The sequence below is a fragment of the Fusarium vanettenii genome (assembly GCF_000151355.1).
Source record: "Fusarium vanettenii 77-13-4 chromosome 1 genomic scaffold NECHAsca_1_chr1_3_0, whole genome shotgun sequence".
NCBI lineage: Eukaryota > Fungi > Ascomycota > Sordariomycetes > Hypocreales > Nectriaceae > Fusarium > Fusarium vanettenii.
Window position 1 is genome coordinate 2,719,450 of NW_003315881.1, and position 12,917 is coordinate 2,732,366.

The 12,917-nt window shown below is 54.2% G+C and overlaps 6 protein-coding genes across 6 annotated transcripts; 4 read left to right on the plus strand and 2 right to left on the minus strand.

Annotated features, from left to right (window-relative positions):
* Window positions 1-363: 363 nt before the first annotated feature.
* Window positions 364-1,147, minus strand: NECHADRAFT_75145 (uncharacterized protein; the record flags this gene model as incomplete). Its single annotated transcript, XM_003054390.1, has 2 exons — window positions 364-768; window positions 851-1,147. 2 exons carry the CDS (start codon window positions 1,145-1,147, stop codon window positions 364-366), a joined length of 702 nt encoding a protein of 233 aa, XP_003054436.1.
* Window positions 1,148-4,097: 2,950 nt separating this feature from the next.
* Window positions 4,098-5,995, plus strand: NECHADRAFT_98894 (uncharacterized protein; the record flags this gene model as incomplete). The annotated part of the gene is made up of 7 exons (XM_003053671.1): window positions 4,098-4,122; window positions 4,223-4,263; window positions 4,321-4,347; window positions 4,412-4,487; window positions 4,547-5,077; window positions 5,130-5,553; window positions 5,605-5,995. 7 exons carry the CDS (start codon window positions 4,098-4,100, stop codon window positions 5,828-5,830), a joined length of 1,350 nt encoding a protein of 449 aa, XP_003053717.1. The 3' UTR covers window positions 5,831-5,995.
* Window positions 5,996-6,361: 366 nt separating this feature from the next.
* NECHADRAFT_31605 (uncharacterized protein) lies at window positions 6,362-7,538 on the plus strand (the record flags this gene model as incomplete). The annotated part of the gene is made up of 2 exons (XM_003053672.1): window positions 6,362-6,625; window positions 6,687-7,538. 2 exons carry the CDS (start codon window positions 6,362-6,364, stop codon window positions 7,536-7,538), a joined length of 1,116 nt encoding a protein of 371 aa, XP_003053718.1.
* A 440-nt stretch (window positions 7,539-7,978) lies between these two features.
* On the plus strand, window positions 7,979-10,034 carry NECHADRAFT_98895 (uncharacterized protein; the record flags this gene model as incomplete). Its single annotated transcript, XM_003053673.1, has 7 exons — window positions 7,979-8,077; window positions 8,134-8,218; window positions 8,289-8,308; window positions 8,363-8,398; window positions 8,452-8,613; window positions 8,664-8,989; window positions 9,041-10,034. 7 exons carry the CDS (start codon window positions 7,979-7,981, stop codon window positions 9,846-9,848), a joined length of 1,536 nt encoding a protein of 511 aa, XP_003053719.1. The 3' UTR covers window positions 9,849-10,034.
* A 306-nt stretch (window positions 10,035-10,340) lies between these two features.
* NECHADRAFT_65768 (uncharacterized protein) lies at window positions 10,341-11,788 on the plus strand (the record flags this gene model as incomplete). Its single annotated transcript, XM_003053674.1, has 2 exons — window positions 10,341-10,572; window positions 10,635-11,788. The coding sequence occupies 2 exons, from the start codon at window positions 10,341-10,343 to the stop codon at window positions 11,786-11,788; spliced, it is 1,386 nt and encodes a 461-aa protein (XP_003053720.1).
* Window positions 11,789-12,315: 527 nt separating this feature from the next.
* NECHADRAFT_75150 (uncharacterized protein) lies at window positions 12,316-12,756 on the minus strand (the record flags this gene model as incomplete). The annotated part of the gene is made up of 1 exon (XM_003054391.1): window positions 12,316-12,756. One exon carries the CDS (start codon window positions 12,754-12,756, stop codon window positions 12,316-12,318), a length of 441 nt encoding a protein of 146 aa, XP_003054437.1.
* Window positions 12,757-12,917: the final 161 nt, after the last annotated feature.

The window sequence follows — 12,917 nt, forward strand, 5'->3', positions numbered from 1 at the left end:
AATCCACAACATTTACTGCCTACCATGCTGTAGTTCCCTAGGCTCAGCAAGGATGACTTGAGTATTCATCGGCAAGAGATCGCGAGATTATGCCAAGCCAGACCCTCAGTGTGCGTTCCTCTCGCTTCGCACCTGATGACTGGATGTTTGATATGAAAGTATGTGTCGAGACGATCGGCAGGGATATAGACGCCATGGCCCAACCAAGGGCGGTGAGGACGAGAGTGACACATGGAGAAGAGTTACGAGAAATATGATGATCAACGTAGATAGTAGAATGCATTTGCCGGGTCCGTTTCTTTTCTTTCTTCATATGGGATAATCGGTCACAGGGTCCGAGTACGCAAGCAACCCTCTTCTATTCTATATCTCTTTCTTTTCTCTGCTCTCGCCGGCAACGGCGATTGACTGTAGCTTGGAGGCGACGGACCTGGCCACGAACCAGGCGACCAGACCAACCACGACGAGGAACCCAATGGTTGGCACCAGTGAGCGAGGGATGAGACTGTACAGATAGGGGTCGAGAATGAGATCCACGAGCACGGGGGGAGGATCCCTCATGAGAGCCGCGTCGTCGGTGAAGTAATCCGCAGAGGCCTTAATCTGCAGCAAGAGAACCGAGGCGCTACGCTCTCCCTCCTCACGATCCCCATGGCTGTCAGTACTGGACTGGCGTGAGTAGGCGAAGTCGGCGAGCGACTGCATGAGCTCTGGCGTGCCCCAGACAGTATCCAGCTCATATACGTCCATCACGAAACCTGTAGGTTGCTACAAGTAACAGAAAAGGGAGAATCAGTTTCCTGAGATCTAAGTGATGGGGTTCTTGACATACAATCGCAGCCCAGCATACCCTGAACTCATACCGCTGGCCTGCATTCAAGCTGTCCAGCAGTAGCCATGTCGCAGCGCCAGAGGCATAGTCCTTGGGTTCCGTGGGAAACACGCGACTCAGATTTGTCCTGATAGACCAAGAGTCGGGAGTGAGGACAGGGAGGTTGAGGTCGGCGAGTGAGGGCTTCTGTAGGGGGATGGGGACAACGTCTGGAGCAGTGAAGATGACCTTTTCAGCGTTGGCCTCTGTGGAACTCGTAAGGAATAGGATGAGGCCTAAGATAGGTAGAAGATGACGCAGCGCTAGTAAAAACATGGTCGCGAGGGCATTGAGTGATGGCCACCCACGTTTACATGGCCTTGTCAAGTGTCTTGTGAGATGAGGCGTGTTGTCTGAAGCGTCACGTGGAGCCCTGTCGCCCCGCCGAGTCGGTACCTAGTTTCGACCTCAGCAGCTATAGTACCTACAACTCAGTTACTGAGAGAGCTATACAGGTCAATAGTTTGGCTGGGTAATTAAGGAGAGACTTACTGTTTTGGCAGGTCAAGAATGGAGAATCAAGAATATGCACATCATACACACTTATCCAAGCCGGGAGATGGGTAATGCACTGACAACATAGACATTCTACAACTCTATTCTATGAGACTACCCGCTTCTGATATATGAATGAGCCAGATTTCTCTTGCTCGTAGCAATGTCTCGATGATATCACAGTATCCATCCCTTCGGCTATGATGGCTGTTGCGTGCTGTTCTAACTGAGAGGATGATTGAATCAAGGTAAGAGCTTACGGTACCTGTTCAACATTCCATCCCTCCTCAAGGAGACCATCAAAGTCATCAGCCCACACGATGTGCTGATGGAGTAAAAAATTGTACGCAGAAGGAGATAGGTAGTCAGAGTTGACCATGCCGCAGGCCTCGCCGAGAGGCATGGTCTGCCCCGGTTTCCACACTTGATACCTTAAATTGATGGCGTCGCATATTCGAACCGATGGACTTCGACGAGAAAACATGGTTGAATTATTGGTTAGATAGGCACTCTGCTCATGGCTGATATGGCCGTTGTGATACACGATGGAATTGGACGTGGTTTTAGGAAGACTCTCGACGAGCCGCTTGAACTCATCTTCGCTCGTTTTGGCAAATTCGATGCATGGGTAGGCAGGCCCCGCTCTTGGACACGGCGATACACTGGGGACCTAGGTGGTTGGCGATGAGGAGGACCAAGTCTTCTGAAGGCGTTTCTTAACCTGCCGGCTATTTGACATGGCCCATGATATCTGTCAGAGCACCATTGCTCGTGTAGGTTGGAACCCCCCCCCCCCCGATCGCGAACGCACCGGCAATGGTAAATGGGCGCGTGTTTTCGGGAGGAGTTGTCCTTGACCATGCAAGGAAGAGAAAGGGATAAAGATAGTGCACGCGGTCGACGTTGTATAACTTGCGAAGATGTTCTTGGAGAAACTTGGGAATGCCTAAGCTGGTGAGGGAACAAGGGGTTCATCATCTGCGCCACCAAACGAGACGACCAAGTCAATTGCCCAGAGGATTCCAGTTTAGAGAGATAGGCATGATGTAATAAGTTTGTGAGATAGTATGGTGATGTTTGGGTTTGGGATTGGTAGAGTTGGAAATGCCAGTACTTATTCTATCAACCTAGGTGGTAATACCACTACCTACCTACCTATCCGCCTGGTGTTATCATTCTGAGAAGTAACGAGCCTGCCCAGACCCCAGACGCCGGTGACCTAAGCCGTGAGGCAGGCGAGGGCAAGTCCAAGTGAAGCATTGCCATCTGTCCCGAGTCCATGGTTTGGTACCCATGTGGATCACAACTACCCATCCTATTGAAGCTTTCTTGCAGCAACCAGGGCAGGTGACGGCTATGGTCGCAGGTCAAGCCTTACGCGTGTATCCAGCAGCTCATCGTTTCTTTTGATCGTTGCCATACCTACGCACAACACCATATATCCAATGATACCCTATGGTAAGAACGATTGGGTTGATGCCTTGTGGTGGAGGTTGTTCTGGTTGGCTGGAGGTTAACGTTATCAGAGAGTGAGGCTCGAGCCAGGGGTGAGTGAGGACTGGAACGAAAGGAGCCTGGGCCGACGTCGAAGCTCGGGCCATATGGGATTTGACAGGTCACAGGCCAGGCCAGGCTGGTCCAGGCCAACTCACCGACTTGATTGACTGATATTGGCCACGATGGGACATGACCCAGAGGTGCTCTCAGATTTCTCTCAAGTTGACTTGCCCCTTATAACTCGGAGTAATATCACTGTGAGGATAGAACACGAGGGGCATGGATAGTTCACGAGGCGCTCGAGTGGTCCATGGCAGAAAAACAAAAGCGGGAGCGGGTACGTACATGAGATAACGGGCAGGGATGAGGAGATGGACAGGCATGGGCGAGATGGAAACAAGGGAAGTTTACTAATGGAGGTTTCCGTGGGAGAGTGAAAAAGACAGCTGAGGCGTGCAAGCGAGGCCTGCCAAGTCAGGGACTGTATCTGGCTTGATCTACCCGTGGCATTCGTCCATGTAATATACTACTACGTAGTAGGCCGCTGCTCACAATCATCATATCCGAAACCGAAATTGACCCAAGATGAGTGTCGTGCGATAGAGAAAAACATGGACCCATGGATCGTCATTCGAGAGGAGCGCCATGATGGATGATGGAGAGAAGAGCTTCCAGGCTGCGGCCCCGCCCCGCCCCGCCAGCTTAACAATGAATGAACCAATTTGCCGTCCATGCCCTGAGCTGCCCTGGAGCGGTGAGCACCAAGCAAGTGCCACAGGGAGCCACAGGGAGTCCAGGGAAGCCACGGTAGCTGCTGGAGAAGGTCTAGGCGGGCCAGTAGCCTAGGGGGCAGACCAGCGCTGCCAGCCAACAGGGGTGCAGCAAAGAGAAGCGCCAGCAGGGCGTTGCAGGACGCGCTTGCCCCCTTCAAGACACGCCTCGAAATCAACAAATCCCAGGGCGGCAAGCCTCCCCTGTCTGCCAAATTTCCCCCACCTATTTTCTTCTCCCTCCCCGTTCCGTTGCCCGCCCGCCATCACCAAACCAAACCAATCTGCCTGCACGCCCTCGCTCTCATCCTCTCCGAAACTCCGTCGTAAAAGCCTTCTTGCCTGGCCTGTCTCCGTTTCCACCTCTACTCTTTTTTGTCGTGGTGCCTCTGCTTTACCTCCTCTTCCCTTTTGCATCGACATCCTCCATCCCCATACTTTTTTAACCACTACCATCTGCCATCATGCGTGAGGTCATTAGCATCAACGGTAAGCTCTCCCTTTGCAGCGCGCACACACGCACACAAACGCACGCGTGCTTTCACCGCATCCCCCCTTTTTTCTTGGTGATGCTAACTTTCGACTTCAGTCGGCCAGGCCGGTTGCCAGATCGCCAACTCCTGCTGGGAGGTGAGTTTTTGCCCTAAACAATGAGATATGCTCGATTACTGATTTGTTTTCTTTCAGCTTTACTGCCTCGAGCACGGCATCCAGGTACAAAACGACCCCTCCATTGTTGACAAACACACGACGACACCCATACTGACCACAACTCTAGCCTGATGGTTACCTCACCGAGGAGCGAAAGGCTCAGGACCCCGACCAGGGCTTCAGCACTTTCTTCTCCGAGACTGGTACGAATTTGGCCTCATACCCCGAGTTTGCCAGTTCCAATCTAATGCCCCCTTTCTAGGTCAGGGCAAGTATGTCCCCCGCGCCATCTACTGCGATCTCGAGCCCAACGTCGTCGATGAGGTCCGCACCGGTCCCTACCGAAACCTCTTCCACCCCGAGATGATGATCACTGGCAAGGAGGATGCTTCCAACAACTACGCCCGTGGTCACTACACCGTCGGAAAGGAGCTCATCGATGGCGTCCTCGACAAGATCCGCCGCGTTGCCGACAACTGTGTTGGTCTCCAGGGCTTCCTCGTCTTCCACTCCTTCGGTGGTGGTACCGGTTCTGGTTTCGGTGCTCTCCTCATGGAGCGTCTGTCCGTCGACTACGGCAAGAAGAGCAAGCTCGAGTTCTGCGTTTATCCCGCTCCTCAGACCGCCACCTCTGTCGTCGAGCCCTACAACTCCATCCTGACCACCCACACCACCCTTGAGCACTCCGACTGCTCCTTCATGGTCGACAACGAGGCCATCTACGACATCTGCCGCCGAAACCTCGGTCTTGAGCGCCCCAACTACGAGAACCTGAACCGCCTCATTGCTCAGGGTAGGATCTGATGATTTGTAATTCTCGGCATAGCTTAGCTAACTGTACACAGTCGTCTCTTCCATCACCGCCTCGCTCCGATTCGACGGTTCCCTCAACGTCGACCTGAACGAGTTCCAGACCAACCTGGTCCCCTACCCCCGAATCCACTTCCCTCTGGTCGCCTACGCTCCCGTTATCTCGGCCGCCAAGGCTGCCCACGAGGCCAACTCGGTCCAGGAGATGACCATGTCTTGCTTCGAGCCCAACAACCAGATGGTCAAGTGTGACCCCCGCCACGGCAAGTACATGGCCACCTGCCTGCTGTACCGCGGAGACGTTGTCCCCAACGACGCCCACGCCGCCGTTGCCACCCTCAAGACCAAGCGAACCATCCAGTTCGTCGACTGGTGCCCCACTGGCTTCAAGCTCGGTATCTGCTACCAGGCTCCCGAGAACGTCCCCAACGGCGACCTCGCCAAGGTCAGCCGCGCTGTGTAAGTCATCCCGCTCCCTTGAAAGCTAGAATAATGTCTAATACGCAACAGCTGCATGCTGTCCAACACCACCGCCATCGCCGAGGCCTGGTCTTCCCTGTCGCTCAAGTTCGATCTCATGCACTCCAAGCGTGCCTTCGTCCACTGGTATGTTGGTGAGGGTATGGAGGAGGGTGAGTTCTCTGAGGCTCGTGAGGATCTCGCTGCCCTGGAGCGCGATTACGAGGAGGTTGCCACCGACTCCCTCGGCGAGGAGGAGCTCGAGGCTGAGTACTAAGCGGTTTCGGATGCGAGGACTGGATTGCTACTGTAAAGCCAGTTTTAGCCTGTCACCGATAGAGAAGGTGTATTTTCTATTTTTCAACGGTCAGAAGCCAAAATGAGTTTTAATGTCAAAAGACCAAATCTGTAGATGAGAACCTTGCGCGCACGCGGCATGCTCGTCTCTTAATCATTCACATCCCTCTAGAGCCAGTCTTTGCCAAGTATTGTATTGTAGTGGATGAAGATAATGGAATCCTTATTGCCCCAGTAGTAGTTCCTAGCCCAATCATCAAGAGCGTACAGTAACAGAATGCGGGGAACTGAGGAACTGTCTGGAGAAGTACTAAAGATGCATTCATGGCTTGGAGCGGCCGGCGATGTAGGTTGTACCGAGGGGATCTGGGCTGGAGCTCGGCCCCCGCTGAAGCCGATGATACGCGGGTCGACGTCGGCCTCGTCGAAACCATTTCTCCTCGCCTCCTCCTCTCTCTTGCAATTGAACCCACCGAAACTTGTTAAGCACAAGCCGACGACCACCTTCACCATGAGCCTTTTGCGATCCAGCATCTGCCGGGCGTGTCGGCGCTCAGGGCAGCTCCGTTGGCAGAGAGGCTTTGCGACAGCCAACGCGGGCACCTCATACGACAACCGTGTCAAGCTGGTCGAGGTTGGACCTCGCGATGGCCTGCAGAACGAGAAGAAGACGATTCCTCTGGCGACCAAGATCGAGCTGATTGAGAGACTGGCTCGGACCGGAGTTTCAACCATTGAGGCCGGCTCTTTTGTTGCTCCCAAATGGGTTCCTCAGGTATGTTCTGATGACGTCGCTTGCCGTACATCCGTCGGTCAACTAACAGATGATGATGCAGATGGCCAATTCTAGTGAGATTCTCGAGCATCTTCTTCACCAAAAGATTCCGTCGCCGGTCCCGATCTCATATTCCTTCCTCGCTCCCAATGCCAAGGGTCTGCAGAATGCTGCAAAGATTCTGGGTGATAACCCCGGCAAGTTTGCAACACAGCAGGAGCCCGCTTCCGGACCCGAGCAGGCCACGCAGCCGTCAGTTGAAGTGGCGGTCTTTGCGGCTGCTACCGAGAGCTTCTCTCAGAAGAACCTCAACTGCGATATCCAGACCTCTTTGGATCGTTTCAAGGAGGTGATCCAAGAGTCCAAGGCCTTGGGTCTCCGGGTCCGAGCCTACATCTCTGTCGTCCTGGGCTGTCCCTTTGAGGGCTTTGACGTTGACCCTCACAGGGTTGCTGAAATTGCGACGGATCTGCTGGAGTCGGGAGCGGATGAGATCTCCCTTGGTGATACTACGGGCATGGGCACAGCGCCCCGGACAGGTGCCCTGCTCAAGTGCATGTCTGCTGCCGGCATCCGATCTGAGGACATTGCGATGCACTTTCACGACACATATGGCCAGGCCCTGGTAAACACTGCTGTGTCTCTTGAGCACGGTATCCGCACGTTTGACAGCAGCGTCGGCGGGCTGGGCGGATGCCCTTACAGCCCTGGAGCCACGGGTAACGTTGCGACGGAGAACATGGTCTACTTCATGGAGACTCTGGGCATGAACACGGGCATCAACTTGGATGCCATGGCAGATATCGGATCATGGATCACGTCGGAGCTGGGCAAGGAGAATGCGAGCACGGTAGGCAAGGCGGTACTTGGAGCTCGAGCTCGAGCTACAGCCGAGGCAGCTCAAGCAGCGTAGGGAGCTTATTGGCGGCTACCTCGTTGAGCTACGTGTTGTACGGATGTGTTTAAGTAGCGGTAAATAGCAGAGCACTGTAAACAAGAAAGAAAAAAAAAAAGCCAGAAAATATCAAGCAACATTGAGCTTCGCTTCATACTCAAAGCTATGATGGACCTCTTGGATGTCATGTGATGTCACTTTAGACAGGATGGTGTTGCGTAACAAGGTCTTGTCCATGGCTGCGGTGAGTTTATCGGCCGTGCGTCTTTGGGCTTGGGCTGGCGCTGGCGCAGGGTCCCCACTTTGGTGAAGCAAGCTCAACCTCCTCCAACCTCATCCCAGCTTAAGGCGTCCTCCCCCAACTTCATCTCCAAGCTTCCGGATCGGCTCCCCAGTCCTCCGTCCTCTTCTCTTCTCCCGCCTCTTCTCCCGCCAGCTCCCCCCATCTACAGCCCAACATGGCGGACCCGCGCGTGTCGTCGTCGTACTCGGTCGTCCCCAGGATTCGCTACAACACCGTCGGCGGCGTCAACGGTCCCCTCGTCATCCTCGAGAATGTACGTCGTCATTCAATAATCGAGCCCGCCCGAGTCCACGAGTTGACAACTGCCAGGTCAAATTCCCGCAATACAACGAGATCGTAACTCTCACCCTGCCCGATGGAACTGAGCGATCGGGTCAGGTTCTGGAAGCTCGAGGTACGTTGCGTTGCGGATACTGCCTAACCCCTGGCGTAGTGACGTGCGACATGCTGACAGAGATGCATAGGTGATCGAGCCGTCGTCCAGGTACTTTTTCCCGAATGCGATAGTACACGAGCAAACGATTGATGAGTGCAATAGGTCTTCGAGGGCACTTCCGGTATCGATGTCAAGAAGGTAGGCAGCGCTGCGAGAGTTAATGGCAGGGCATTGGGCTAAGACAACAACAGACCAAGGTCGAGTTCACCGGCCAGAGCTTGAAGCTCGGCGTGTCCGAGGATATGCTTGGTCGTATCTTTGATGGATCTGGACGCGCCATCGATAAGGGTCCCAAGGTGTTGGCCGAGGACTACCTCGACATCAACGGTTCTCCCATCAACCCCTACTCCCGTGTAAGGCTCCCAGCGCGCTCGTGGTCTTTCCACCTAGCTGACAATTCCAGGAATACCCCGAGGAGATGATCTCGACCGGTATCTCTGCCATCGACACCATGAACTCCATTGCCCGAGGACAAAAGATCCCCATCTTCTCCGCCTCTGGTCTCCCTCACAACGAAATCGCCGCTCAGATTTGCCGACAGGCCGGTCTCGTCCAGAAGCAGGGCATCACCAACAAGGGCGTGCACGACGGCCACGAGGAGAACTTCTCCATCGTCTTTGGTGCCATGGGTGTCAACTTGGAAACTGCCCGTTTCTTCACTCGCGATTTCGAGGAGAACGGCAGCTTGGAGCGTACCACTCTTTTCCTGAACCTCGCCAACGATCCTACGTAAGCGCAGCCTCCGTGATGCTGTAGGCTCTGATGCTAATTGTTGACTAGTATCGAGCGTATCATTACCCCCCGTCTCGCCCTTACCACTGCCGAATACTACGCCTACCAGCTCGAGAAGCACGTCCTGGTCATTCTTACTGATCTTTCCGCTTACTGCGACGCCCTTCGAGAAGTCTCGGCTGCCCGAGAAGAAGTGCCCGGTCGACGTGGTTTCCCTGGTTACATGTACACTGATTTGTCCACCATCTACGAACGAGCCGGTCGTGTCGCGGGTCGCAACGGATCCATCACTCAGATCCCCATTCTGACCATGCCCAACGATGACATCACCCACCCCATTCCTGATTTGACTGGTTACATTACCGAGGGTCAGGTGTTTGTCGACCGTGCTCTGGCCAACCGTGGTATCTACCCTCCCATCAACGTGCTGCCTTCGCTGTCTCGTCTGATGAAGTCTGCCATTGGTGAGGGCATGACTCGCAAGGACCACGGTGATGTGTCGAACCAGCTGTACGCCAAGTACGCCATCGGTCGTGATGCCGCAGCCATGAAGGCTGTCGTTGGTGAGGAGGCTCTGTCGGCTGAGGACAAGCTCTCGCTCGAGTTCCTGGAGAAGTTTGAGCGCCAGTTCATCAGCCAGGGCCAGTACGAGTCGCGAAGCATTTACGAGTCCCTGGACCTTGCGTGGAGCCTCCTCCGAATCTACCCTAAGGAGCTGCTCAACCGTATCCCCAGCAAGGTGCTCAACGAGTTCTACCAGCGTGCCGCCAAGGAGTCCAAGGGCAAGGGCAAGGCCCGGGCAGAGACCGAGGCCCGAGGCCAGCAGCAGACCGAGGAGAACCTTATTGACGCATGAGCATGAGGGGACAGCTTGTTGGCGTTTCGATAGAGAATGGTATAATGAGCGCGCGCAAGGCAGAAGTCGGAATCGCAGTAAGAGCAACTTGTTTTCAAATGATTGTTTACACGCTGGAGAGGAGGAAGAGATTGGGAGGGCAAGAGTTGGTCTCTGCTCTGAGGGGCACATAGGGAGCCGAGTTAATGCAATTCATTCAAACCCCGAGTCTGACCTTGAACACGAATACATAGTTTAACCAAAAGAGTTATCATGATGAGAGAGGTTCGAGTTTGGCTGTCATGGCTTCTGTAGCCTTGGGGGCCCAATGACGAAGTGTGCATGTGGAAAGTGGGTCGTACAGTGTCGAAAATTCAGACCACGCACATTGCCGCCCAACTTTTCATTTGTCTCCAGCGTCACGAAGGCGACACAAATCCAGTGCCAAGGGAAAGCCAACTCACTACTGTGCTCCTTACTTTGTTCCTTGGGCATAATCAAATATTAGCCGATATGGAGGAGGATCGAAGACAGACAGATCTTGGCACCGCGGCCGATATTGAAGAAGCCCAGCTCGCTCAGGCGAGCCCCTCCCCCGCCGAGACAGAGACGACACCTGCGACACAGAATGGAGCAACACCGTTGAAGCAGCCCAAGAAGAGATTTGTTGGAAGACGAGCGGCGGCTGAGGCGGCGGCAAAGAATGGAGGAGCTGGTGTTTCGGGTGAGAGCGGTGCTGTTCAGAGTATGTGCATTCTTCATGATGAGTCTAGTATGAGTGAAGTTATACTGACAAATCACACCTAGCTGCTAAACCTCGAAGAGCTCCCAGACTTCTGAACCAAGTCCCCAAGGAGATTCTCGAGGATCCTAATCTGAAGGCGGCTATTGCTCTGCTGCCGGCCAACTACAACTTTGAGATCCCCAAGACGATCCATCGCATCCGCTCTTCAGGGGCCAAGAGGGTTGCGCTTCAGCTCCCCGAGGGTCTGCTCCTGTTTGCCACTACCATCTCCGACATCCTCACCCAGTTCTGCCCGGGTATCGAGACTCTTATCATGGGTGATGTGACATATGGTGCGTGCTGCATCGACGACTACACGGCGAGGGCACTGGGGTGCGACTTGCTGGTGCACTATGCTCACAGTTGCCTCATCCCCGTCGACGTGACCAAGATCAAGACTCTGTACGTCTTTGTCGACATCACCATAGACGCCTCGCATCTATTGGCATCACTGGAGCGCAACTTTGCCAGTGGCAAGACGATTGCCGTCGTTGGAACTATCCAGTTCAACGCCACCATCCACGGCGTGAGGAGCAACCTGGAGCGGGCTGGCTTCCGCGTCGTGGTGCCGCAGATTGCTCCCCTAAGCAAGGGCGAGATCCTGGGCTGCACATCTCCTCGTCTCAAGGATGAGGACAAGGTTGATCTGATGCTGTACCTCGGTGATGGACGCTTCCATCTCGAGAGTATCATGATCCATAACCCGTCGATCCCGGCGTATCGTTATGACCCCTACTCGCGGAAGCTAACGCGCGAGACGTACGGGCATGATGAGATGAAGTCACTTCGAAGGACGGCCATCCAAGGGGCGAGGACGGCGCGCAAATGGGGTTTGATCCTTGGAGCTCTCGGCCGACAGGGCAACCCGCACACGCTGGGCCTCATCGAGCGTCGCCTTGCTGCGCGTGGGATCCCCGTGGTGCACCTGCTTCTGAGTGAGATATTTCCAGGCAAGCTGGCACTCATGGCCGACGTTGAGTGCTGGGTGCAGGTGGCGTGCCCGCGACTGAGCATTGACTGGGGTTACGCATTCCCACGGCCACTGCTGACGCCTTACGAGGCACTCGTGGCGCTTGGTGAGAGGGAGGACTGGGGCGAGGGGGTGTATCCTATGGATTACTACGGCAAAGATGGGTTGGGGAGGACGAGGCCGTTGGAGATTGGAGCCTCTGGTTAAAAGTTTGAAGATGAATGAGACATGATTATAATGATGCCCTGCCATACGTGAAGATGTTCAAGTTGATATTCATGTTTAATTATTTATTTACTGTTCTAGTGAGCCTAGCGTCAACTTGGGCTCTGAGGAGCGTGCCCTTATGATCATGATATCAAAGTCAGGCTGCCTGTGCCTACTTGACAGGCATATAGTGATGTAGTATCAGCCTCCCTTCATATCCTAACGTGTAGCCAACAGTGGCTTTCGAATTAGACGGGACAAATCTTGTAGTGGCCCCTTTCCAAGGGGTAGATAGAAATGGCTGCTGGTGAATGAGACTGAGTCCCTGCTCTAGAAGGATGTGAGTGGGCTTACTATGATGCCCCCCAAGATCGTCTTCAGAACAACCTAGCAAACCAGAGCAGACTCTTGGGCGCAAATCCATAGCTCTTTGGTATCGAAGTCCTCTCAACGGATTCAATCCAATTTGAATAAGTGGTGATGGGAGGAGAAGTCGAAGACATGGTTGCCGGTAAAGTCGTAGGTCCTCATGAAGCATTTGCCGTTCCAACAGGCTCGGGTCGGTTCGAAAACATGATCTTGTACTTGACAATCTCTACCACCTCGAGATTATCACCCTGCTCCTCCGACTCACCCCCGGAGCCAGTGATGGTGCCGTTCTCCCTCCGCCGCACCACAGCCATGGCTTTCGGCAACTTCTTGACCTCTCCCGTGAGACGTTGGTGCTGTCCGACGTAGAGTTGAACCCGCTTCATCCACGCAGAGCCCTCAGCGTCCGGGACGTAGTCGGGGAAGTCGATCCTCCCAATCTCGATGCTGCTGGCTGGCTCGCCTTCGGCAGTCTGGGGCATGTTGACCACACCTTGGAGCTCGAGGAGAGCTAGGCCGGATGGTGTTTGTAAGAGCTGGGGCAGGGGGCTTGGTGTTTTGGCATTTTTGTTGGGAGGATGAAGACTAGCGGATGACATTTTGGAAATAGAAAAGTCAAATCTTGTGTGAGATGCGTTTTCAGAGGATAAATATCCCTGAGGCGGTCGATTATAGTAGGTAGACGGTCTCTATCAATAACTTCAAGATGAGCCCAAGTGAGGTCAAGGTACGTACCGATCAAACGCGCTCCGTGTCCGAG